The 22,377-nt window shown below is 45.2% G+C and overlaps 1 protein-coding gene across 5 annotated transcripts in view; it reads left to right on the top strand.

The window, feature by feature from the left end:
* Zfyve26 (zinc finger FYVE-type containing 26) overlaps positions 1–15,307 on the top strand; it is a 63,477-nt gene extending 48,170 nt beyond the window's left edge. For 3 of the 5 annotated variants that reach the window (XM_031355553.1, XM_031355551.1, XM_031355552.1), the window contains exons 33-43: positions 789–936; positions 1,164–1,373; positions 2,888–3,106; positions 6,437–6,634; positions 7,500–7,699; positions 8,525–8,666; positions 9,139–9,198; positions 10,075–10,257; positions 10,729–10,773; positions 13,301–13,393; positions 14,580–15,307. In XM_031355553.1, the coding sequence (XP_031211413.1) occupies positions 789–936; positions 1,164–1,373; positions 2,888–3,106; positions 6,437–6,634; positions 7,500–7,699; positions 8,525–8,666; positions 9,139–9,198; positions 10,075–10,257; positions 10,729–10,773; positions 13,301–13,393; positions 14,580–14,804 (1,723 nt within the window). In that variant the 3' untranslated portion in view covers positions 14,805–15,307. Of the gene's footprint in view, positions 1–788; positions 937–1,163; positions 1,374–2,887; positions 3,107–6,436; positions 6,635–7,499; positions 7,700–8,524; positions 8,667–9,138; positions 9,199–10,074; positions 10,258–10,728; positions 10,774–13,300; positions 13,865–14,579 lie in introns of those variants that run through there. The other 2 variants (XM_031355555.1, XM_031355554.1) reach the window with 2 other exon arrangements.
* Positions 15,308–22,377: the final 7,070 nt, after the last annotated feature.

Here is a 22,377-nt window from a genome sequence, read left to right as displayed (position 1 = left end):
AACTCAGAAATCCACCTGCCTCTGCCTCCCAAGTGCTGGGATTAAAGGCGTGTATCACCACTGCCCGGCTGGTTTTGCTTTTTAAGAATTAATTTTTATTGTATATTTTTTATTTATATTTTATATACACACACAAACACACGAATGTTTTGTCTGAGCATGCCACATGTGTGCCTGGTGCCCCCAGAAGCCAGAAGATAGTATCAGGCCCCCTAGAATTCAAGTTACAGGTGGTTGTAAACCATCGCAGGATGCTGAGAACCAAACCCAGGTCCTCTGGAAAAGCAGCCAGTGCTCTTACCTGATGAGCCATCTCTCCAGCCCCTGAGTCAATGATTCCTGTTCCATACTCTCTTACAACCAACCAGTGTTCCAAAGAACCAAAAGCACATGGGCAGCTTGTGAGCTCCAGCATGTAATGTAGAGGCCTTGTGTCAGCAACCCCAGACATCCATGCTCCTACTCAAACATAAACCAACACGGCATGACTGCTGCAGAAGTTCCAGACACCATCCAAAGCTCTCGCATCTGACACATTTCATTTTATCTTTAAAACTTTCTGCTTTACATCCATTTAATAGATGAGTAAGCCGAGGAGGGTCTCAGAGCTATTAAGTTAGAGGTGGAGTTAAAAAGAGTCCAACTCTAGAATCTTCACTCAGAGAACCTATGCTATGTGTCTCTTAGTTCCCATGATCACACTCAGCATTGAAAATGAAATTAAAAAACCTTGCAGTGGCCATCCCTGCAGAACTCGAAGCAGCCTCATTTACTCTTTCTCCCTGCAGCTACATCAGCAAGGTAGACGTCCTGCATATTTTAGTCGCTGCTGCCTACCGCCATATGCCGTCTCTAGATCAGATCTTGCAGCCAGCTGCAGTAACCAGGCTGAGGAACCAGCTCCTGGAAGCCGAGTACTACCAACTGGGCGTTGAGGTGAGACAAAGATGAAGCTGCCTTGTACCCTGCTGTCATGAGTGGCTTTGAAACAGACCTTACAGTCTCTGCTGTCCTTATCACGGACACATACAGGTTATAACCAGCCTGCCAGGGTGAGAGTTACGGCACTTGGATGGTGGACAGGTAGCTGGGGCAGAGGAACAGAACTGGGCTAGGGAAGACTCTCAGGCCTGAATGTAGACACCTCTCATTTTTACCTCCAGGTCTCTACAAAGACTGGGCTTGATTCCACGGGAGCGTGGCATGCCTGGGGCATGGCCTGCCTCAAAGCTGGGAACCTCACTGCTGCCAGGGAGAAGTTCAGTCGCTGCCTGAAGCCTCCCTTGGACCTGAACCAATTGAGTCATGGTTCGAGGCTAGTCCAGGATGTGGTCGAGTACCTGGAGTCCACAGTGAAACCCCTTGTTTCCTTGGTAAGAGCAAAGCTGGCAGTGGGCCCATTCAGTAAGAGGCTAGGGACAGTAAGGATCCAGGGAGAGGACAGGCTTAATCCAGTTAATAATGCATTTTGGCTCAGAGGTTCCTCACCTGATTTCTGTCAGCCTGTCTGTCTGACTATTTCTATTACATGAGGTTAGATAAGTGAGTGTGTGGTTAGATAAGTAACACAAAGTTGGGGAGGGGATTGTTGTTTTGTTTTGGGGTTGTTTTTTTGTTTGGTTGGTTGGTTGGTTTGGTTTGGTTTTTTTGGTTTTGCAAGACAGGGTTTCTCTGTATAGCCTTGGATGTCCTGGACTCACACTGTAGACCAGGCTGGCCTTGAACTCAGAAATCCACCTGCCTCTGCCTCCCAACTACTGGGATTAAAGGCATGTCCCACCACCACCTAGTTACAAAATCAGTTTTTTAAAAGAAACTATAAAAGATATATTTAAAAAAAAAGTTAAAATCACATAACCAGATTACAGAGTTTTAATATTCCATTTGGAGTATTAAAGTCCATTTGGAGTCACTCTTTCTACTTCGCTTTTACATTTGTTTTGAGTGTATGTCTGTGTATGACACACACACACACACACACACACACACACACACACACACACTTGGAGGTCAGAGGATGACTTGCAGCGGTCAGTTCCATCCTCCCTCCAGGATGAAATTCAGAGGTCAGGCTGGTTTCCGATGCCCTCACTGGCTGAACCTCACTCCCGCACCCTACTCTGTTTTTCTTTCAAAACTGAACCATTTCTTGTAGATTCTCCGGTTAGCCCCTACCCCACTAGACTCTGCCTACCCAAACACTGGGTTCCGGATACACACCAGAATACCCACTTTTACACGGTGGTGGGGTCTGCAGATTGCACAGCAAGCACTCTGACAACTGAGCCATCTCCCAGCCCTGGCTGCGTTTTGTTTCATCCAGAGCAGCCTTGAACCTGTGACCCTCATGCCTCAAGCTATGTACACCATCAAACCCAGCTAGTGTTAAGAGAGACAGGCATAGTGATATAGCCTACAATCCCAGCTACTTGGAAACTGAGGGGGCTTGGAAGAGGGAGAACAACTTCTTAAACACCGCCATTCGGAGTCAAATTGAGTAGCACCACTAGGCGTCCCAATAAACAAACAACGAGTTTATGGTGTTGAATGGAGCTTGAGTTGTACCCTACTGGAGAGGCTTTTGCATCCTACCTGTTTTTCTGCTCTAAAACTGTAGTCTTTTTCCACATTGTTAAGTGTTCCCTCAGGCAGCCATGCTTCACATTGATGCATATGGACCACTGCTCCTAGTGGCTGCGAAATCTTGGTGTAGCCCTTGCTGTCTTAGAATGTGTACTGTAGGCCAGGCTGACCTTGAACTCATAGATCTGCCTGCCTTTGCCTCCCAGCTTCTGTGTATTGTATTATAGTTATAATATATATTGTATTATAGCTATAATACAATACATCACACCCTGGGGTTTTCTCACTCTCTTTTTCCTGCCAGCAAGACGATGATTACTTTGCCACCTTGAGGGAACTGGAAGCCACCCTTCGAACCCAGAGCCTCTTCCTGGAGGCCATTCCTGACGGGAAGATCATGAACAACACCTACTACCAAGAATGTCTCTTCTACCTGCACAACTACAGCACCAACCTGGCCATCATCAGCTTCTACATGAGGCATAACTGCCTTCGGGAAGCCCTGCTGCACCTGTTCAACAAGGTAAGACGGTCCAAGGGCAGTGGCCGCCCCATCACCTCCGTAGACGGCCCACCCTCTGTGAGATCATTTCCAGCAGAGTCAGGTCAAAATGAAAGGCTTTGTCTATACAGTCATCCAGTGAGGCCAGCAAGGCTTAACTTAAGAACAAAATATCCCTCCTGACCAGCAATAGCACGTTCATCTCTCCTCCTAAAGCACAGAGCACAGTCAGAGAATCAGCCCAGCTTCTGGAGTGAGGTGCTTGATGGGAGTCTTGTGTGGTAACAGGCACATTGTTACAGAGATGAGCACCTGACTTGTGAGTGGAAGTGAGGAAGCTGCACACCCTCTCCTTGTTCTTCTCCCTCCCCTGGCACTTCCCACTGGAGGCAAGAGCCCTGAGAGCATCATCACTTCCTAGGCCATCACTCTTCTGTTTACTTATTGAGAGAGAGCAAGAGTGAGAGACTAAGGTGTGGAGGGAGAGAGAGAGAGTGGTGCGTGTGGTAAATAAATTCCAGCAGTCACTTCTCACCTTCTGCCTTTGAGCAGGGTCTCCTGTCTCTGCGGCCCTTCTGCATCCTCTAAACTAAGCTTTCTCCTGTTTTTGCCTCCCATCTCACCGTAGGCCTCCTGAGCTTACAGATACATGCTTCTGCAGATTACATGGGCTCCAGGACCAGACTCAAGTCACCAGGTTGCATAGCAAGAGCTTTTACCCTCTGAGCTCTCTCCTTGGCCTGCCACTTCTTTTTTTAATCTCTCAACATTCCATGGTAACTTCCTGACAAAGCAACGGATATTTACCAGATTTCACACAGAAAACAAAACATTATTATTCAGCCACACTAAATCAGAGCAGCAGCCAACAATAATTTGCAAATAGGTATATCTTGTAGATGACTGTAAGAGAAATCCTGCGTTGTGGTAATTGAACCCTTCTAGGGTGCAAGGGGGAAGGGAGACATTTGCTTAGCTGTTAGTCTTAGCTGCTGAGCATGTCTTAAGAGTCATATAGAATGAGTCTTGTTATTTGGAATTTAATTTCCCCTTTTCCTCCATCTCCACGAGTTGAGAAGTAACAATGTTCCTGCCGGGCACAGGCTGATAGTGTAAATCACCAGGTCCTGCTGCCTTGGATAAGTGCAGCCAGTGGTAAGCGGCTTATCTTCTTATCCAGGTAGAAGCTGACGACAGCATTGCCTTACCCTAAGGTTGACAGAGCCAGGCAGGAAGCCTTCTGTTGTCTCCTGTTAGTGGGCTACTCTTCCTTTTTTTTTTACGAGCCTTGCCTTTATCCTCTAGCAAGTAGGGAGACAGAAAAAAATGCACTGAAAATGACATTTGAGCACCTGGCATGTGCAGGGCTTCTATGTATCCCTTCCCTGTCACACTGCCCTCAGTGTGAGTATCCTAAACATGATACCCCCATGTTATTCTCTCCTCAGAGGGCCTTCATGAATCATTAGGATGAAGGGCAACTTCTTAGCATGCAGCTGGACTTCAAGATCTGTCTCCATAGTTCTGATGTTTCTTTTCCACCACAAACGCTATCGATACCCCATATTCCAGACTCACCAAAATGTTAACATTATTAACTTTATTAGCCTTTATGCACTGTTCTATCTATCTAGAATACCCTGGCCTTCCTTGTTTTTTTCGAGAAATTCTGTTCATCCTTTCGGGCTAAACAGGGGTTAAGCACCCCTAGACCAGGAGCACACACTAGAGAGGCAGAGTCAGGCATATTTCTGTGAGTTCAAGGCCAGCCTGGTCTGTATTATAATATATATATATATTTCTAGTTCCAGGCAGCCGGGGCTCTGTAGAGAGAAAGAGGAGAAGCATGTGGAAGGAGAAAGAGAGGCAGAAGAGGGCAAAGGAAGGGAAGAGACGGAGGGAGCAGAAGATCAAGGTTATGCAATATTAGATGGGGTGCCCAGAGAAGGTGGCCTCTGAGTGAAGGGCTGACGGAGGACAGCTGGAGAGATTGTGTTCCAAGCAGAGGAAGTAACAAATATAAAGGTTAGGGTGACTGAAGCCAGGAAAGATGGGACAGGTTAGTAGCAGATACAACTGGGAAAGCAATAGCTAAATCATGCAGTATGTATAGACGTTGGGAGAACCTGGGCTTTATAGTGAATGATTAACAAAATTACTGGAAGACGTGGGCAGAAGAGTAACTTCCTCTGACTAATGTGTCAACAAAATTGGTTTGTTGGTTTTATATGGAAGACAGGAGTGGGCGGTGGAAGGTTACAGAGAAGCTACTTCAATAATCCAGGTGAGCTGATAGTAGTGAGGGTCAGCGCATGCGTGTGCTGCCCGGGCAGCTTCTGAGTGTGTCCTGATGATATAAAAAGTTCTATATCCGAGTGTGAGGAGAAAAACGGTCCTGAGGCTTTTGACCTGAGCTACTGGAAGAATGGACTTGTGTCTGAGAAAGAGGAGAGTATGGATGAAGCTTGCAGGAAGATGTGTTATAAGACAGCTGGGTTCCATGTGAGATGCCGATTTGGAGGTCCCAGAGGGTGAGCAGGCTGGAGATAGAGGTGTGAATGTCAGCAGCACCCAGTGTGGAAAGCCATGGGACTGGATAAAATCACTAGGGAAGCAGAGATAGAAGAGGAGTCCTACAGGATGAGAGGAACCAGCTAAGGAACTCAGTTGCCAGAGATGTTGAAAGAAAACTTTGAAAAGATGGTTCTTAGTATCCTGGAAGCAAAATAAAGAATTTTTTTCTCAATTAAAAGTGAAAATTTTAGCCAGGCGGTGGTGGCGCACGCCTTTAATCCCAGCACTTGAGAGGCAGAGACAGGCGGATTTCTGAGTTCAAGGCCAGCCTGGTCTACAGAGTGAGTTCCAGGACAGCCAGGGCCACACAGAGAAACCCTGTCTCAAAAAAAAAAAAAAAAAAAAAAAAAAAGGGAAAATTTTAAGCTTAAAGGTTTTTAAGAAGGAAGTCATCCATCTGTCAAAAGCCACTGGTTCCGTTGGGGATGACAAGCCAGTCTTCTAGCATGTGAGAGGTACTCAGTTGGTCCCCAACACCACCAAGAACCAATTCTGATAGAATTAATAGTGTAGAGCTCTTTGTTAGCTAGGTACAGTGTCAATAGCATTAGCATTTTGGGGACAAAAGTGATGTTAGGGAGATCTGAGAGAAAACCTGGAAGAAGAACCCATGAGTGTAGAGAGCCGTCAAGGAAGGGCAGAGTGGAACATGTTCTCAGAAGTGAAGTGTGTTCTCAGAAGTACCTGTGACACAAAGGATGGGAGGTAGTGCTCAAAGCAAATCCTAGAGCCTGCCAGAACCAGCTCCCACACTGCAAACTTCTTCTCCTGTTCCAGGAAAGTCCTCCAGAAATCTTCATAGAAGGCATTTTCCAACCAAGCTATAAAAGTGGGAAGCTACACACTTTGGAAAACTTACTGGAGTCCATCGATCCAACCTTGGAGAGCTGGGGAACATACCTGATCGCCGCCTGCCAACATCTGCAGAGGAACAACTACTACCACATCCTGTACGAGCTGCAGCAGTTTATGAAGGTGACAACACCCCACCCTCCCTTCCTCTCCTGTCCCTGGAGCTCTGTCATGCAGGAGAGGCTGTGCAAGATGAGGGAACAGGGCAGTCATTTGATCCCTGACCTCGGTATTTGACCCCAAAGCAGATCCACCAGGCTCTCTAACATTGTTAAATATTTAGATTTTCATCCTACATTTAGAGCCAAACTTTAATCTTGTCTATAATAACATTCTTCAGAATTCAAAAAATGTGGGGCTGGACAGATGGCTCTGCAATAAAGAGAACTGCCTGCTCTTCCAGAGGATCCAGGTTCAATTCCCACATGGTGACTCATAACAATCTGACCCCATGGGCACCAGGCACACATGTGGTACACATGACATACATGCAGGCAAAATACACACATAAAATAGAACTGATTAAAAAATAATTCAAGGACTATAAAGGTTAAAAAAAAATAGAATCCATAAGGAATGATGTTCCAGAAAGCTGGGGTCTTTAGAAGAAAACATATGCAAGTAGAAAGGCCAAGTTTCCCCTGACTGTCTGAGGTTTCTCAGTACTGTAATGTCAAAGAAATTACATCATCTGATGCTAAATTAAGACCAAATCCATTCTCAATGGAGAATCAGAAGGATCCTCCTTTAGATCTCTACAGGGTAAAATAACATCCAATCCAAGAGCTTGGCCAGCAGTCCACTGTAGGGCCTCTGGGACCATGTAATTACCAGGGTATAATGAAGGCACCAGAGCTTATCAGGGAAGAAGAGAGGATCTGAGTGGAGATCATTGAGCCAGAACGTGAAGGTCTGCTTTGAATTCTCATGACAGCCACCCTCCAACATCTCTGATCTCTCCTAGCCTGAACATTTTTTTCCCTCCTAGGACCAAGTCCGGGCTGCCATGACCTGTATTCGGTTCTTCAGCCACAAAGCAAAGTCATACACAGAGCTGGGAGAGAAGCTGTCATGGTTGCTTAAGGCCAAGGACCACCTGAAGATCTACCTCCAAGAAACGTCCCGCAGCTCCGGAAGGAAGAGAACCACCTTCTTCCGGAAGAAGATGACTGCAGCCGATGTGTCCAGGTATTGCAGTGCCCCGCAGATGATCAGTGCAGGCAGGAAGCTGGGCCTGAAAAGGCATCAGCCCTGCAGTGTCTGCTACAACCTGGAAAGCTACTGAGGTGCTTGTAGGAAGGGAATTAGGATCACATGCTACAGCCAGACTGAGCCCCACATTCTATACAATGAGAAAAAAAAAACAGTCCGTGCAGTGTCTCTCTGCTCCTCTTTTCTCTCTTAGTACACGTCACCCACTGGCCAACATGGCCTCAACCCACTTGCTTTCTTCTTTTATGCTTGTCAACCCCTCTATTTAGAACATACTATCCGAAGTAAATGCTTAGCCAGGCATGGTAGCCCATGCTGAAGCAGAAGGATTGTGAGTCTGAGATGATCCTAAGCAGTGTAGCTAGATGTAGTCTCAAAAAAATAAAAAGAAAAAAACCTGAGTAAGCAATTTTCCACCCCTCTAACTTGTTGTCGTTTTAGACTCAGTCACCAAGGCTCTTCTGTCTGCTCCTTGTCCGCTTCTCCTCTAGTATGAGCTGTGAGGTCGGGGCTGACGCCTCCATCCTCACTGGTACCTACCACAGAGGTACTCAGTACATATTTGTTGACACAGTGCTGTTTATCCAGCTCCGCAGTGCACCCTAATTACCGTGTGTCTGTGGGTAGACCTAGGTCCTTCTTTTTTGCCGAACGGTAGCTGTTTGGAAGGTATTTCAAGCCCCTTGACTGCATGCCACTTCTTTGGTCTTCCCCTTGCCATGATGAACCAATCATCTAGCCGCAGACAGCCCTCTGCTGAGAGCCTCACAAGGCTGGACCATCCCTGCCCTGTCCCCATAGGCACATGAATACGCTGCAGCTACAGATGGAAGTGACCAGATTCTTACATCGCTGTGAAAGTGCTGGGACTTCGCAGATCACCACCCTGCCCCTGCCAACACTCTTTGGAAACAACCACATGAAAATGGAAGTTGCCTGCAAGGTACGCAGAGCGCGTCACCTCTGGAAGACTGCTCACATCTTTCAGAGTGCTTAGTCCAGTTGAAATTATCAGATTATCTCGCTGTTTCCTTGATGGCATCCTCCACCCTGGAATGTGAGTCTCGGGCTAGAGGCAGAGTCCAGTTTGATGACTTGTATCTCTGGTACTCGGATGCTTAGTAAAGCCTCAACATATATTTAATAATTAAATAAATACATTGGGTATGTGGGCTCATCTGTAATCCCAGCCCTAGGAAGGCAGAGGTAGGAGAATCACTGCAAGTTCAAGGCCAGCCTGATCTACATAGCTAGGGCTGTGGAGGAAAACCCCGTCTCCACAAAGCATAATGATGATAATGATGATGGTGGTGGTGATGATAGGAATCCTGTTTTGTCTTGCTTTTTTTTTTTTTTTATTGAGAAACTGTTTGAATAATTATGACTTCTTTAAGTATATGTCCCTCTCCATCCAGGTTATGCTGGGAGGGAAAAATGTGGAAGATGGTTTTGGAATTGCATTCCGTGTTCTACAGGTATGCTGTATTACTCAAGAGTATGCCAAGGGAACCCACGCCTGACATTTCTGTGAAATGCTATTCTTTAAAAAAAAAAAAAAAAAATTCTTATCCCAAGAAGAGCAGATTTGCGTGTACATTAAGGGGAGGTATCAGAAGTGATACAGAACTGGGTCAAATGCCAGGCTCCATGTCACTTAGCTGCAAGCCAGCCTTAGCCTCTCAGAAAGTATCAAGGAGCCCGTGTAAGACAGCTCCCCAGAAGTGGTTTACTGCAGAACTCTCGCTCATCTTCTCAGGAGAACATGTCTGGAAGGAAGAGGCAGACCATCTTTCCATCTCTCCCGAGGGCTGTGGCATGAGGGCTAACTTAGACTAGCTTTAGTGCATTTTTCTGGCAAGTTTCAGCAAGTGAGTCTTTTGATAATCTTTTTCAACACTTAGTCAGCTCTTAACAGACCAGCACCATTTCCCAGAGAGAGGTGAGTTAGGGGAAAGAGAATCTGTCATAGGATTAAGTAGAGTGTCTTTTGCAAGTCTACAGAGCCAGGCATGGTGGCACACCCTGGAATCTCAGTGTTTAGGAAGTAGAGGCAGCAGTCAAATCAGGTGTTCAAGACCAGCCCTGATCCTGTCCTGAAGAAATAGAAAAGAAAAGGACTGGAAGCTTGTAGGACATACCATTCTGTACACCAAGGAGGCAGTTTTTGTAATCACTTCTTAAGTGTTTGCCAGACTCCAAAGAAACCTTTCTTGCTTCCCTGTATCTTTGTGGTCCTGTTGCGACGGCAATCGCCTCCCACAGGTGGGAATCCCCTGCTGACCTAAGTTTGTCGCCTCCCACAAAGGGCATCCCCTGACATCCTAAGTCCATCATCCTACATTCTGTCCTAGGACTTCCAGCTGGATGCTGCTGTGACCTACTGCAGAGCTGCCAGGCAGCTAGTTGAGAGGGAAAAATATGGTGAGATCCGGCAGCTGCTCAAGTGTGTCAGTGAGTCAGGCATGGCTGCCAAAAGCGACGGTGACACCATCCTCCTCAACTGCCTGGAAGCCTTCAAGAGGATTCCACCTCAGGTGAGCTCCCTCCTGAGTCTTTTGAGTCCTCTACTTCCATATCATTCCATCTGCACCCTCCTCCACCACCACCTCCTCCTCCCCCTCCTCCCTGCAAGAGCCATTTCTCTTTCTGACTCTGCAACTCTCTCTCGTCTAAAACTGTGTGTACCTGAAAATGTTTGTGTTCTGATGAGACGGAGATCAGAGTGGACCCTTGTAGCATACTGACTGTACAACATGCTTGTGAGATAAACAGATACTCATCCATGTGTGAATGCTCAGCATGGCCCACTTAGGAGATAACCCCTCTAGCCCAGTTTTCAAGCATAGTGGTCTCATTAGCTCTAATTCGTTATCCGTGTAATGGGAACTGGGTTAGAGAGAAGAATCCAACAGCTGCCCATCCCTTGGAGTCACAATAGCTGGGCTCAGAGTGGATTGAGGTTGTTGTTCTCCCTCTCATGGCTGCCACGTCTCTGTTGTATGCAGGAGCTGGAGGGACTGATCCAGGCCATCCACAGCGATGACAACAAGGTGAGCAGACATGTCTAGCCCGGCTCATGAGGCTGAGTGAGCAGCACTGAGCTCCCTTGCCCCTCACAGTAGCTCCATGAAGTTTTGTAGTTCAGTTTTCTTTGTTATCCAGGGCCTGGACTTTAAAGCCCCAGAGGGAATAGACAGGAGCAGATAAACATTAACTGCCCAAACCTTTGCCTTCCCAGTTCTTTATCCCTGAAGACTGTTTAACTCTCCATGTTATTCTGAGGTCTCTCACCAGCTAGGCAAGGTAGGGATACCTGCTTGATATCCATCTCCAGGGATGGGGTTCCTAGGGTAGGCAGGTATTTCCTTATTCTGGAGGGGAAAAGAGTTCAGTAAGGAAAGTCCTACCACATCAGCTACTGTTCTCACTGCTATGACAAAATACTTGACAAGAAGCAACCTAAGGAAGGAAAGCTGTATTCTGACTTACAGTTGAAGGATATAGTCCATCGTAGTGGGGAAGGAGAGGCAGGCACAGTGGCAGGAGGAGGTGGCTGGCTTGTCACACTGCATCCAGAGTTAGAAAGCACCAAGAGAACAGGTCCTAAAACCTCAGTGCCCACCTCAAGTGACCACTTCCTCCCACAAATGTGCCACTTTTCCAAAACACCGCCACCAGCTGCACACCAATTGTTCCAAGATATGAGGGGTATTTCACATTCAAACTCACATCCACTCAGCCCTTTGGAGGACAGCGCTCCTCTGGAGCCCACGAACTCTTCCTTGTTTCCGACATGACTGAACCTTTTGTCTTAACATTGCCTCTGTGATGAGTGCCAGCCAGGATCAAGTGTCACTGGTTGTGGCTAGTCATGGGATCAATTGTCCTTCTGTCTTCAGGAAGGCCTCTAGGCCAGGAGAGTCCCACAGAAGCAAAGCCCAACCAGCTGACCATCAGGAGACAAATTTCCCAGCAGCTAAGTCCCTCATGATGAAATGCCTTGGGTCAAGCAATGGTGTCTTACACAACATAGGACTGCTCCCACTGCAGTGTCCTCAGTCCCCAGGTGGAACCTGCCGACAATCTTTTTCAGTCTTGGTTTTAAGGAGAACATGTTCTAAACTGCTTGTGCAACGTCCTAATTAGGTCCTCAAGAAGGATAGAATTCTCACTTTCTAAAATAACAGTTACTTTTGTAGAGTCTGAATGAGAACCCAAGAGTCAAGCTAGACAGTTGTTGCTACTTTTTCAATTGTTCTCAGCGGCTATTCTAAGGTGCTTTCAGGACCTTGGGTCACAGGTCTTACCAAAAACTGGTTGATCCATTTATTATTATTATTAGTATTAGTATTAGTATTAGTATTAGTATTTGTTTCATCTTCATCATCATATTCTAGCAATAACATTCCCCTCTTGATACCTCTGTCAGCTTGTGGTATTTCATACAGGTAGGATTAACTGGAACTAGAAACTTAGATGAGGGCTCACTCCCTAGGGTAATATATATATATTGCTTCAGTGAGTTCACAGCACATCAGATGTCTTCTATAGTGGGAAACTATGTGTAATCAAGCTAAAGAGACCTTGGTGAGTCAGACCCAGCCACCCCCCCCAAAAACAAATAATGCTTTTTACATGGAGCAAAAATAGGTAACTAAATAAATAAGCCTTTGTTTCAGAAATAACTGTTACAGAAAAAAGTAAGCTGCTAGTGGGAGCTCAGCCACAGCTTGTGGAGGTCTTGCTACTGCTCGACCCAGAAGGTGCCAGTCTCCCCCACGCTGAGCTGCCTTAGATCCAAACAAGAGTAGCCCATACAAGTCTCACTTGGGTGAGATCTTAACCAAACCTCTAACTGTGGATATCCATTTTCCTCCCCATGTTATCTGACAACAGGCTTTAAATTCAGATTTGGTAACGTGATATAGCCCAATGGTCGAGTGCTTGCCCAGCATGTGTGGAGCCCAGGTTTAATCCCCAGTACCACCCACCCAAAGGCTTTTTTGGTTTTGGTTTTGGTTTTAATTCAGCATGTTCAAAATAGACAACTAGAGAAAGGGGATCTGTAAACCCTTTGCAAAAAGGAAGGTGTGATCATTTACACATACATTCGCTCGCCCATGTAAGGCTCACCAATTGAGCACTCGCTACCAGCTAGGCACCAAGACTACAAGGGACAGAAAGGCAAACGCCATTCCTGCTCCCAGGCCTTGTAGTCCAGTCAAATCTATCACCTAAGCACCAAATCACTATGAATCCCAGCCTGTGGATACTGGCAATACTAGGCCTGGTTCTAGAAAGAAGTTGGAAGACTAGACAGAGGCCAGATTCTGCCCACCTTACTTTCTAAGTCTTAGTTTACCTGTGAAGCTCTTTACATTAGAACATAGAGCCATGCAATAGCCTGGTGCCTACAACACTCCTGCTTGTTGTGAAACAATAAAAGGCAAGACCTTGCTCGATTTGGTGAGCTTCTGAGAAGTACCGTTCATCCGCCTGTGCTTTCTGATGCTCTCTGTGCTTGCTGATTTTCCTTGGCGGTCATCGCTTTTCAAATGTCTCATCCCCAATCCCTAGGTTCGGGCCTACCTGACATGTTGCAAGCTGCGTTCTGCCTACCTGATTGCCGTGAAGCAAGAACACTCGCAGGCCGCCGCCCTTGTCCAGCAGGTGCAGCAGGCTGCCAAAAGCAGTGGGGATTCTGTAGTGCAAGACATCTGTGCTCAGTGGCTTCTGACAAGCCACTCCCGAGGTGCCCACGGCTCAGGCTCCAAGAAGTGACCCTGGGCTGCAGAACCTGGAAACCATAGCCTGAGAACTCTGGCAACAGGCACAATGCCACACAATGTCCTCCATCTCCGTCTTCCTGTGGAGTGGGACTTCTGCTCCTGACCCAGGTTGGAGTGAGCAAGTTGGACCATACTTGCCTGAATGGGCAAGAGCAGGTCCTTTCACACAAGTGCCATGTAAAATTGTAGACTCTGTGTTTGTCTGGAGATATCCACTTCTTTCTACCTCAGAGTGACTGTGTGTGTGCATGTGTGCACACCCGTGTGCATGCTCCTGTGCACTCATGTTTACACCCAAGCATTTTCTGAACAAATGAGACTCCTCCATTGAAGAGAGGCACTTTACTTCCTACTTTGTGCTGGTCTGAAGACCTTCAGTGTGTTCTCGTCTGGTTCTTGTCCCAGGTCGGCCTGTTCGTCCACAGTTCCCCCTCTGTGCAGGCATACATGCTTTCACAGCTCCTCCTCACAGGAGGGATCAACCGAATTACAAAGCAATGCCAAAAAGGTTGCTTCTGCCCAAAATTCAGAGAGAATATTAGGAGCATGGCTGTGAAAGATGACAGCTTTCCCCACCACACCTCTCACAAGCACAAGGGTTTCAAGTGCAGGCACCTGAAAGCTCTGGCAAATGGTATAAAGGGTGAGATCTGGGAGGCTGAGGCCAGGCCTCTTCACATTCATTCCTTCCTTCAGAGGGAAGGAAAAGGCAGACCTCTCTGAGCACAAAGCTGGCTCTTGTCAGTATCCCTGCTGCAGGGTTGATGGGTAAGGACACATGGCTTTTTCTATCATGAGGCTGGGGAGAGAAATGGTAGCCAGGATCCTGGGGCTGAAGGAATGCTAGACTCTACCTGTTTCCATTTCATTCTCGTTTGTACCTCTTGAATTAGTTAAGAAACCATTTCTCTATCCCTCGTGCTTCCCTTCGGTCTCCTCAGGGCTTGGGTTGGATATGCAAAGGCCTAGCTCATTGAGGCAGCAGCACACTAAGGGATGGGTTTACTTCAGAGTTGGGTCTACAGGCAAGTCAGAACGAGGGGATGACAAGGGTTCTCATCCAACAGGTGGGGAACGAGATGAAGGGTTTACTATGCATCTGCTTATCATCTGAGGTGAGTTGGTGCTCCAGAGAAAAGGTCTGCAATTTGGTGACTGATTTGCAAATGAGAGCACTAAAGAAAGGCCTGTGGCCCCAAGTCTCCCACCAGCCAGAGCTCAGCCTATTGGTCTCCCCTCTGCTGCCAAGGCAACAGGAACTGGAAACTGAAGTCAGTGACTCTGGTGCTTAGAAACCCTCTTCATTTCTTCTGAACCAAGTTTTTCTTAATTAACAGTTGTTAATGGACATCTGTCAGATTCCAGACTCTGGTCCCGGTGGAAAAGAAAGTCTGAGGCTGCACCCTAGCTCTCTTAAGGCTGAGATCTGACAGTGGCCTTTCCTTCCTGATGCATAGAGCACACCACAGCTCCCAGGGACCCCCATTGCCTGGGGTCTGCTTACACTCAAGGCTGTGTATGTTTGCACTAAACATAAGCACTTTACACAACTGGGCTGTAAGTCTTGCAGCCCTCAATTTAAGATGTCTCAACCAGATTTCCCTGACTTTCTTCTAACTTGAATTGTAAAATAGGTGGACCATTGACCAGGTTAACAGAGAAAAGACTGCAGACCTAAGACATCAATCATACTGTGCTCTCCTGAAAAGCAACAGTAACATCAGAACAGCTGTACATGTTGAGGGGTTGTGTGTCCTACTACAACCAAGCCACAATAAACTGCCTATCCCACCTACTTCTTGGCTTCATCAGCTTTTTAAATTTTTTTATTATTTACTATTATGCACATTGGTGTTTCGCCTGCATGTCTGTCTCTGTGAGGCTGTCAGGTCTCCTGAAACTGGAGTTACAGACAGTTGTGAGTTCCCATGTGGGTACTGGGAATTGAACCTGGGTCCTCTGGAAGAGCAGCCAGTGCTCTTAGCCTCCAAGCCATCTCTCCAGACCCGTGGCTTTATCTATATAAACACACTTTTTTAAATATTTCACATGAGTACCTGTGTGTGTGTGTGTGTGTGTGTGTGTGTGTGTGTGTGTGTGTGTGTGCCACACACATGCCTGGCACCTGTGAAGGCCAGAAGAGGGTATCCAATCCCCTGGAACTGGAGTTACAAGTGGTTGTGAGCTTCCTAATAGGATTTCTGGGAACTGAATTCAAGTCCTGCGTAAGAACAAGTGCTCTTAACTACTGAACCTTGTCTCCATCCCATGACTTCTGTTTGTTTTGAGATAAGATCTCATATAGCACGGGCTGCTGTTGAACTTGCTGTGTAGCTGAAAATGATCGTGAACTCCTGATCCTCTGCCTCCACGCTCCCTGTTTCTAGACTCCTGTCTTTTGCTTGTGTGTTCTGTGGAAAGAAAAGATGAGTGGAAAAGAAAGTTCCAGTGGCTAACTTCCTCTTAAACAATTCCTAGAGTGACCTTCACTCACTTAGGATTTCCTTAAATTCCCTATGTATTAAAAAAAACTTAGTGGCCCAAGGAAATGCCTCAGTGGGTAAAGCACTCACCACACAGGCCTGACAACCTGAGTTTGATCTCTAGCACCCATTTGAAGATGGAAAGAGAACTGACTCGTCCAGTTCTCTGACCTCCGGTATACACACCATGGCATGAAAGTGTATGTGCATGTACAAACTCATGCTATACACATGATATGAGTAAATTTTAAAACCTGGACACAGTGACGCACACCTTTAATCCCAGCACGCAGGAGACAGAGGCAGAATGATCTCTATGAGTTCAAGGCCAGCCTGGTCTACATAATAAGACCCTGTCTCAAAAAGACAAGAGAACAATGAGTGTTCTTGCTTAGCTCCCTTTGGGACTATCAAAATGGCTCATGGGTTAAGAGCACTGACTGCTTTTCCAAAGGACCAAGGATCAATCCCAGCATCCACAGAGACTCACAACCATATGTAACTCCAGGTCCAGGGAATATGATGCCCTCTTCTCTCTATCAAGGGCCCCAGGCACACCTATGGTGCATAGATATATATGCAGGCAAAATACATATGTATGTGTGTGTGTGTATGTATGTATGTGTGTGTATATATATGTATATATAACATATATATACATATATATGCATATATATAAGTATATGTATATTCATATACATATATATAACTTATTTATGAGGTATTGTTTTATTAGTTTTCTAGGAATATGACTCAATGTACAGCAGTTGCCTGTCATGTGCAAAGTCCTAGGTTCAATCCCCAATTTCAACATAAAAAAAATTAAATTTAAAATCCTCCTAGTGTATCCTCTACCACTGGAAAACGTGGTGTTTAGTGTCCACTCCAGGTGAAGTGGTGGCGACAGATGATCCATTATGAGTAGAAAACATAAATGAGAAGTCCTCCCATCACCACCTGCCTGTCCCTTCAGAAGCGACCAGAGTTACCAATACCTAGTGTATAGTTTCTGGGACAGGGAACTGGGCAGGGGAGTACTCTTGCCACAGCAAACTATCCTGCAATAGATGATCCTGAATTGCTGACTCCGAGGATGTGTGCACTGGGGAAATAACTCAACGCCTCCCAACCACACTTGACTCTCACACCAGTGCGGTAGAGAGTGACTGCTTACCCTGCCACTCCCACCAGTCTTGCCCCTCACATCCACAAGCTTTATGGATTATTCTGTTCTTGAAATAGGGTCTCAGTTTCATAGGGTTTTTTTTTTTACCCAGGTGATGGGAAGCACACTGAAACCTTTTTTTAAAGTGAGTTGCCACTTTTTAAACTTTGTGATTCCTAGCATGACAAAAAAAAAAAAAAAATTAGCCAACTATATTTTTTACTATCAACTTATTTGTGATTTTTTTAAAAGAACCACCTGTATGGTATTTGAGAAGAACATAACTCAAGCTTAGGGAAAACAAAAACAAAAACAAAAAACAAAAAAACAACAACAACAAAAAAACTGTTTGCCTGTCTTTCTCTCGGGGCCGTATACTTACCGAAGGATACCTGAGCTGAGAGCATTCACATGGCAGCTCTTCTCCCCAGAGACGCAAGCTCATCCTATTTCTCATTCAAAACTAAACAAAAACAACAAAAAATACAGCGAACAAATGATAATAATGAGAGGAGACCTGAAAACACGTGGTGAAAACACGCGGACAAGACACAAGACATGTCACAACAAAGAACTAGAACATTCCGTCTAAATGTAAGGCAGATGAACAATGTGTTTAGAAACCTGACACAGGCTAGGTTGCCAGAGGCCTTTGGCTGAGGCTTAGGCAGAATAGATCCCAGGCAATTAGACTCTTAATGCCCAGGCAAGCATATATCAATAGTCACATTGCCCTGGCTGAAACAGGCTCTTCTTGGTCTTACCCCTCTCTTATGTTTTCTTTCCTTGGGGAGATGTGGACAGACATATATTCACCTGGCATAGGGCACCAACGACAGCTTTGTCTTTGTGAAACTGACTATGTGTATGTAAGGATAGAACATTTACCAAGGCACCAAATATAGAAAGAATTTCCTGAAAAAAAAAAGTCTTCATAAGAAAATGGACAGAATGAAACATGTTTAAATCAAAACTGAAAAGGTGCTGAGAAGAAAGCAAGAAAAATACATTTTATAAAATGAGTACATGACATTTTATAAATCAGACATGTCTGTGACAACTGGCCCCTGTGGTCTTGCTCATTTTCCTGCTCTTCACAGAACACCAGGTGAAGAACTCCAAGATTTGAGGAGCAGTGGAGCCAATGTCATTATTTTTTTTTTAAGATTTTATTTATTATGTTTATGTGTATGGGCGTTTTGCCTGCATGGATATCTGTGCATCACATGCATGCCTAGTGCCCATGGAGGCTAGAAGTAGGCATCAGATGCCCTGGAACTGAAGTGACAGTCTGTTGGAAGCTACCATGTGCGTGCTGGAAACTGAACCCAGGTCCTCTGCAGAAGGAGCAAGTGCTCTTAACTGCTGAGCCATCTCTCTAGCCCTACCATTGATCTCTTAATAGTTGTGTGACACAGGCCACTTTATCTCTTCTCTAGATTGTGACATGAGCAAGAGCTAGATTTTTACTGGAGCAAGCCATGGGAACTTGGCAGTGCTTCTTGAACCAGTTACTCTTCCTCTGTGAGAATAAGCTGTCCCTGGTATTCTATGTCTCTTCGGCTGATCGTTTTAGCTAATGGAGATCATAGAGAAAACAGGCTGAACACATTGGTTAAAATTTGGATAAACTCCTATAGAGGTTTACAGAGGCAAATGAGAATCTCTATTTAGAATAATCGGTTCTGAGCACCAAGATCTGGTTGCCCCCCAGATGAATGAATTCTCACAGCCTTTGTTGTGTAAACCTTGCTCCCCTTGTTAAAGCTATTGGTAATAAAAGGCTAGAGACTGTGGTTGGGCAGTACCTAGAGAAAGATGGGACGCGAGAATCCAGTGAGATGCCTCAAGAAAGACCATGGTGGGGATCTGGTAGGGGGTAGACAGAGAGAGCAAGAGGCTGCCATCAGAGGAAATGCATCCTGATCACACGGCCAGGAGAAGTGCACCCTGAGCTCAGGCTGATGGACCAGAAATAGCCCGAGAGACTCAAACAAAAAGCAAGTAACAAGGGGCATACGGTTGGGATGTAAGTTAGAGTAACTCAGAACCTGCCCAATCTAGGCTCATAGCTCATAAATAAAATACCAGGGTTTTGTGTCTTTTATAATGAGCTAACTAGAATAAAAAAATTCTTTTTTTAAATCTGATAATGACAGGACCAGGGGGCAGAGAAAAATACAGTGAAGTAGATGCCGAAATTAATTTGGAAGATGAAGAAATTAAAAGTGATGAAAGTAGGCAAGGAAGCCAGGTGTGGTGACAAACACTGGTAATCCTAGAAAGACCTGTGCAAATTCAAAAAGACCAAGCAAATTCAAGCGTGGACCATGTAGCCAGTCTAGAGTGCATACTGAGACCCTGTCTAAAAAAATGCAAAAACAAAAACACAAACAAAAATAACAAAAACAAACAAAAACCAGAGACTGGCAGTAGATTAAAAATGGCTAAATATTAGCAATGATAGTGTAACGTTTAATGCATCATAATGAAACAAGATAGTGGAACATAATGCCACTGGATTAAGACCCAAACTTAACTGGTGACAACTTATTATGATGTAACAGGAAGTCTCTAGGAGGGCAGCTCAACTCTTGATTAATTCTGTGACTCCCTACTGACTCCCTACTGGGTCAACAACCCAGTTCTTCCCATCTTGTCCACTACTAACCTCAGCATGTCAGCTTAATTGTTGAGTCAGCTCTACTCATGGACACAGAATGCTTATAGTAGATTCAGGAATCTTATTCAGCCATAAACAGCATGCCAAAGAAAAAAAAAAAAAATCAAACCAGAATTCTGCCTATGAATTCACTTTTTACAGTTACAGTCTATGTACTTATTTGTTCATTGAGTTTTGAGACAGAGTCTTTCTATGTAGCCCAGACAGTACTGAAAACTCCCTATATAGTCTAGGCTGGCCTTGAACTTACCATCTTCCTACCCAACCTCTCTGAGTTCTGGATTTAATTACAGACATATGCCATCAGCCACCCACTTCAGTTTTTAATCAATTCAGAAACCTTTTCAAGATTCTACGAAGACTTTTTTCTATGTCCTGTTGGCCATAATTGCATGGTAATTGCATAGCCAGTTGCTTGGTAAGCAAATGTGGTCACCATGGTTGTCAGCTGTCCAGAGTCCAGGTAGCATATCAGAACCGTCTGGGGAACTTCCAACAATACTCTGCCAAGACCTGAGAAAGTACAAATGAGTCCTGGTGTTTAAACATTTTATAATATAGGTAGAGCTAGCGATACTGAAACAGGTAAATTAGAGTCATAAAAGGCATCGTGTATGAAATGACTATTGGTTGACATATCTTAGCTTTCTCTTAGTTATAACTAAATACCTCGTGGAAACAACCTAATGGAGGACAGCTTTATTTGGGGGCTCGTGGTTTCAGAGGACTCAGTGCATGGTGGTCTGCCCACATGCTCTTGGGCAGGACAAGGTGGTGGAAAGTCTACCAGGAACTGTTTCACCTACTTACATAGAGGAAGCAGACAGTGAGGAAGGAACTGGAAACCAGATATAGCCTTCAAAGGCATGCTCCCAGTCATGGACTTCCTCCAACAAAGTTTCCAGAACCTCCTCCCAAATAGCACCTCCAACCAGGCAACAAGTCTGAGTCTGAAGGGGGCATTCCACAGTCAACCCAGAATGGGGTCTGCTAAAGTTACTCATTTCTAATTTCCAAGTAAGATGTGAATATATCCTGTTTTTTAAAAATTGAAAAAGTAGCCGGGCGGTGGTGGCACACACCTTTAATCCCAGCACTTGGGAGGCAGAGACAGGCAGATTTCTGAGTTCGAGGCCAGCCTGGTCTACAGAGTGAGTTCCAGGACAGCCAGGGCTACACAGAGAAACCTTGTCTTGGAAAAAAAAAAAATTGAAAAGTATCTCCCACCAACCTTTCTCTAGGGACAACCATTTCTAAAGAGTTTATCAGATGGATGGGGATAGGGCTGGAGAGATGGCTCAATTAAAGTTTAGCCTCACAGCCAAAATATCAAGGATGGGATATAACTCACTGTACTTGCTTAGAGTGAGTAAGGCCCTGTGCCTAATCCCCAGTGCTAGATTAGGGAGAGAAGAATATTAGAATTAATAGCACATTTTCATATATATATGTGTGTATATATACACATATAATTTTATATAGATATAATTTTTAAAAAATTTAAATCTCAACACACATTTATCATTGTGCAATTTATCTTTCTATCTATGTATTTGTATGTGGTAATTTTTTAAATAATATAATTTTTTTGGAATGGCAACTGCAGTAATAATAGCACTCCGTGTATATTTATACTGAACTTTTTCCCCCATTCAAGAACTTTGGGCATGTTTCTTGCTAGTCCATTGTCTCCTTACATACATAGTCTAACATCACTGTAGATGCTAAGACGTAAAGAGCAAGAGAGGACTAGGTGGGGGACTAGGGAAAGGAGCTCAGGAAATGCAGAAAGACAGCTGGGTTGCTCAGCTTTTCAGTGGGATTTCAAATTCAGAGGAGGAATGACTTAATTTGGTTCAGAGGTTTCAGTCCATGGCTGACAGGCACCCCTGTTTCTGGGCCTTGATGAGACAGACTGTCATGGTGCTAGGACACAGCAAAAAAGCACTTCAACTTAGCTACATTCTCAGAACCCAGCCCTGCTTTCTCCTTGTCACAGGGCCAGGGAGCCAGCCTGTCCTGGACCATGAGTCTTGGGGAACACTTTGGGATGAATAGGATTGGGTCTGAAATGGAGGGGAAACTACCTTGACTCTAGATCCAGCTTCAAACTTAAACAACATGTGGCAATTTACAAACCTAATTCCTATCACGGAATCTAATTTCAGTATAAGCATAATGCCCTGGACGGAGGAGTCAGAGCAGCTTCTTGTAGCTCCCACATTGGTTTGCTTTTTCTGCCTATATCTGACCCCTCTGACATATATGTGAACCCCACCTTAAGCCTGTCCCCTGTGTCACTGTTCACACTGCTTATCTCTTAGACCTGGTCTGGGTCACACATGTGAATCTCATACTCATAGTGTGCTTTGCTACAGAGAACATCTGGGTGTGCTTGCTTCCCACCTTCCATACTTTTGAGTCTTTGACCCTGTTTCCAAATAGGCACTCCATTTCTTCTGTCTTGACTTCATTTGTACACTTGCTTAGAATGCTCAAAGCCTTGAGTCCAATATCCACCTCTCTCTCTCTCT

This window comes from Mastomys coucha, unplaced genomic scaffold (genome assembly GCF_008632895.1).
Source record: "Mastomys coucha isolate ucsf_1 unplaced genomic scaffold, UCSF_Mcou_1 pScaffold6, whole genome shotgun sequence".
NCBI classification, from domain to species: domain Eukaryota; kingdom Metazoa; phylum Chordata; class Mammalia; order Rodentia; family Muridae; genus Mastomys; species Mastomys coucha.
This window is presented reverse-complemented; position numbering and strand designations above follow the sequence as displayed.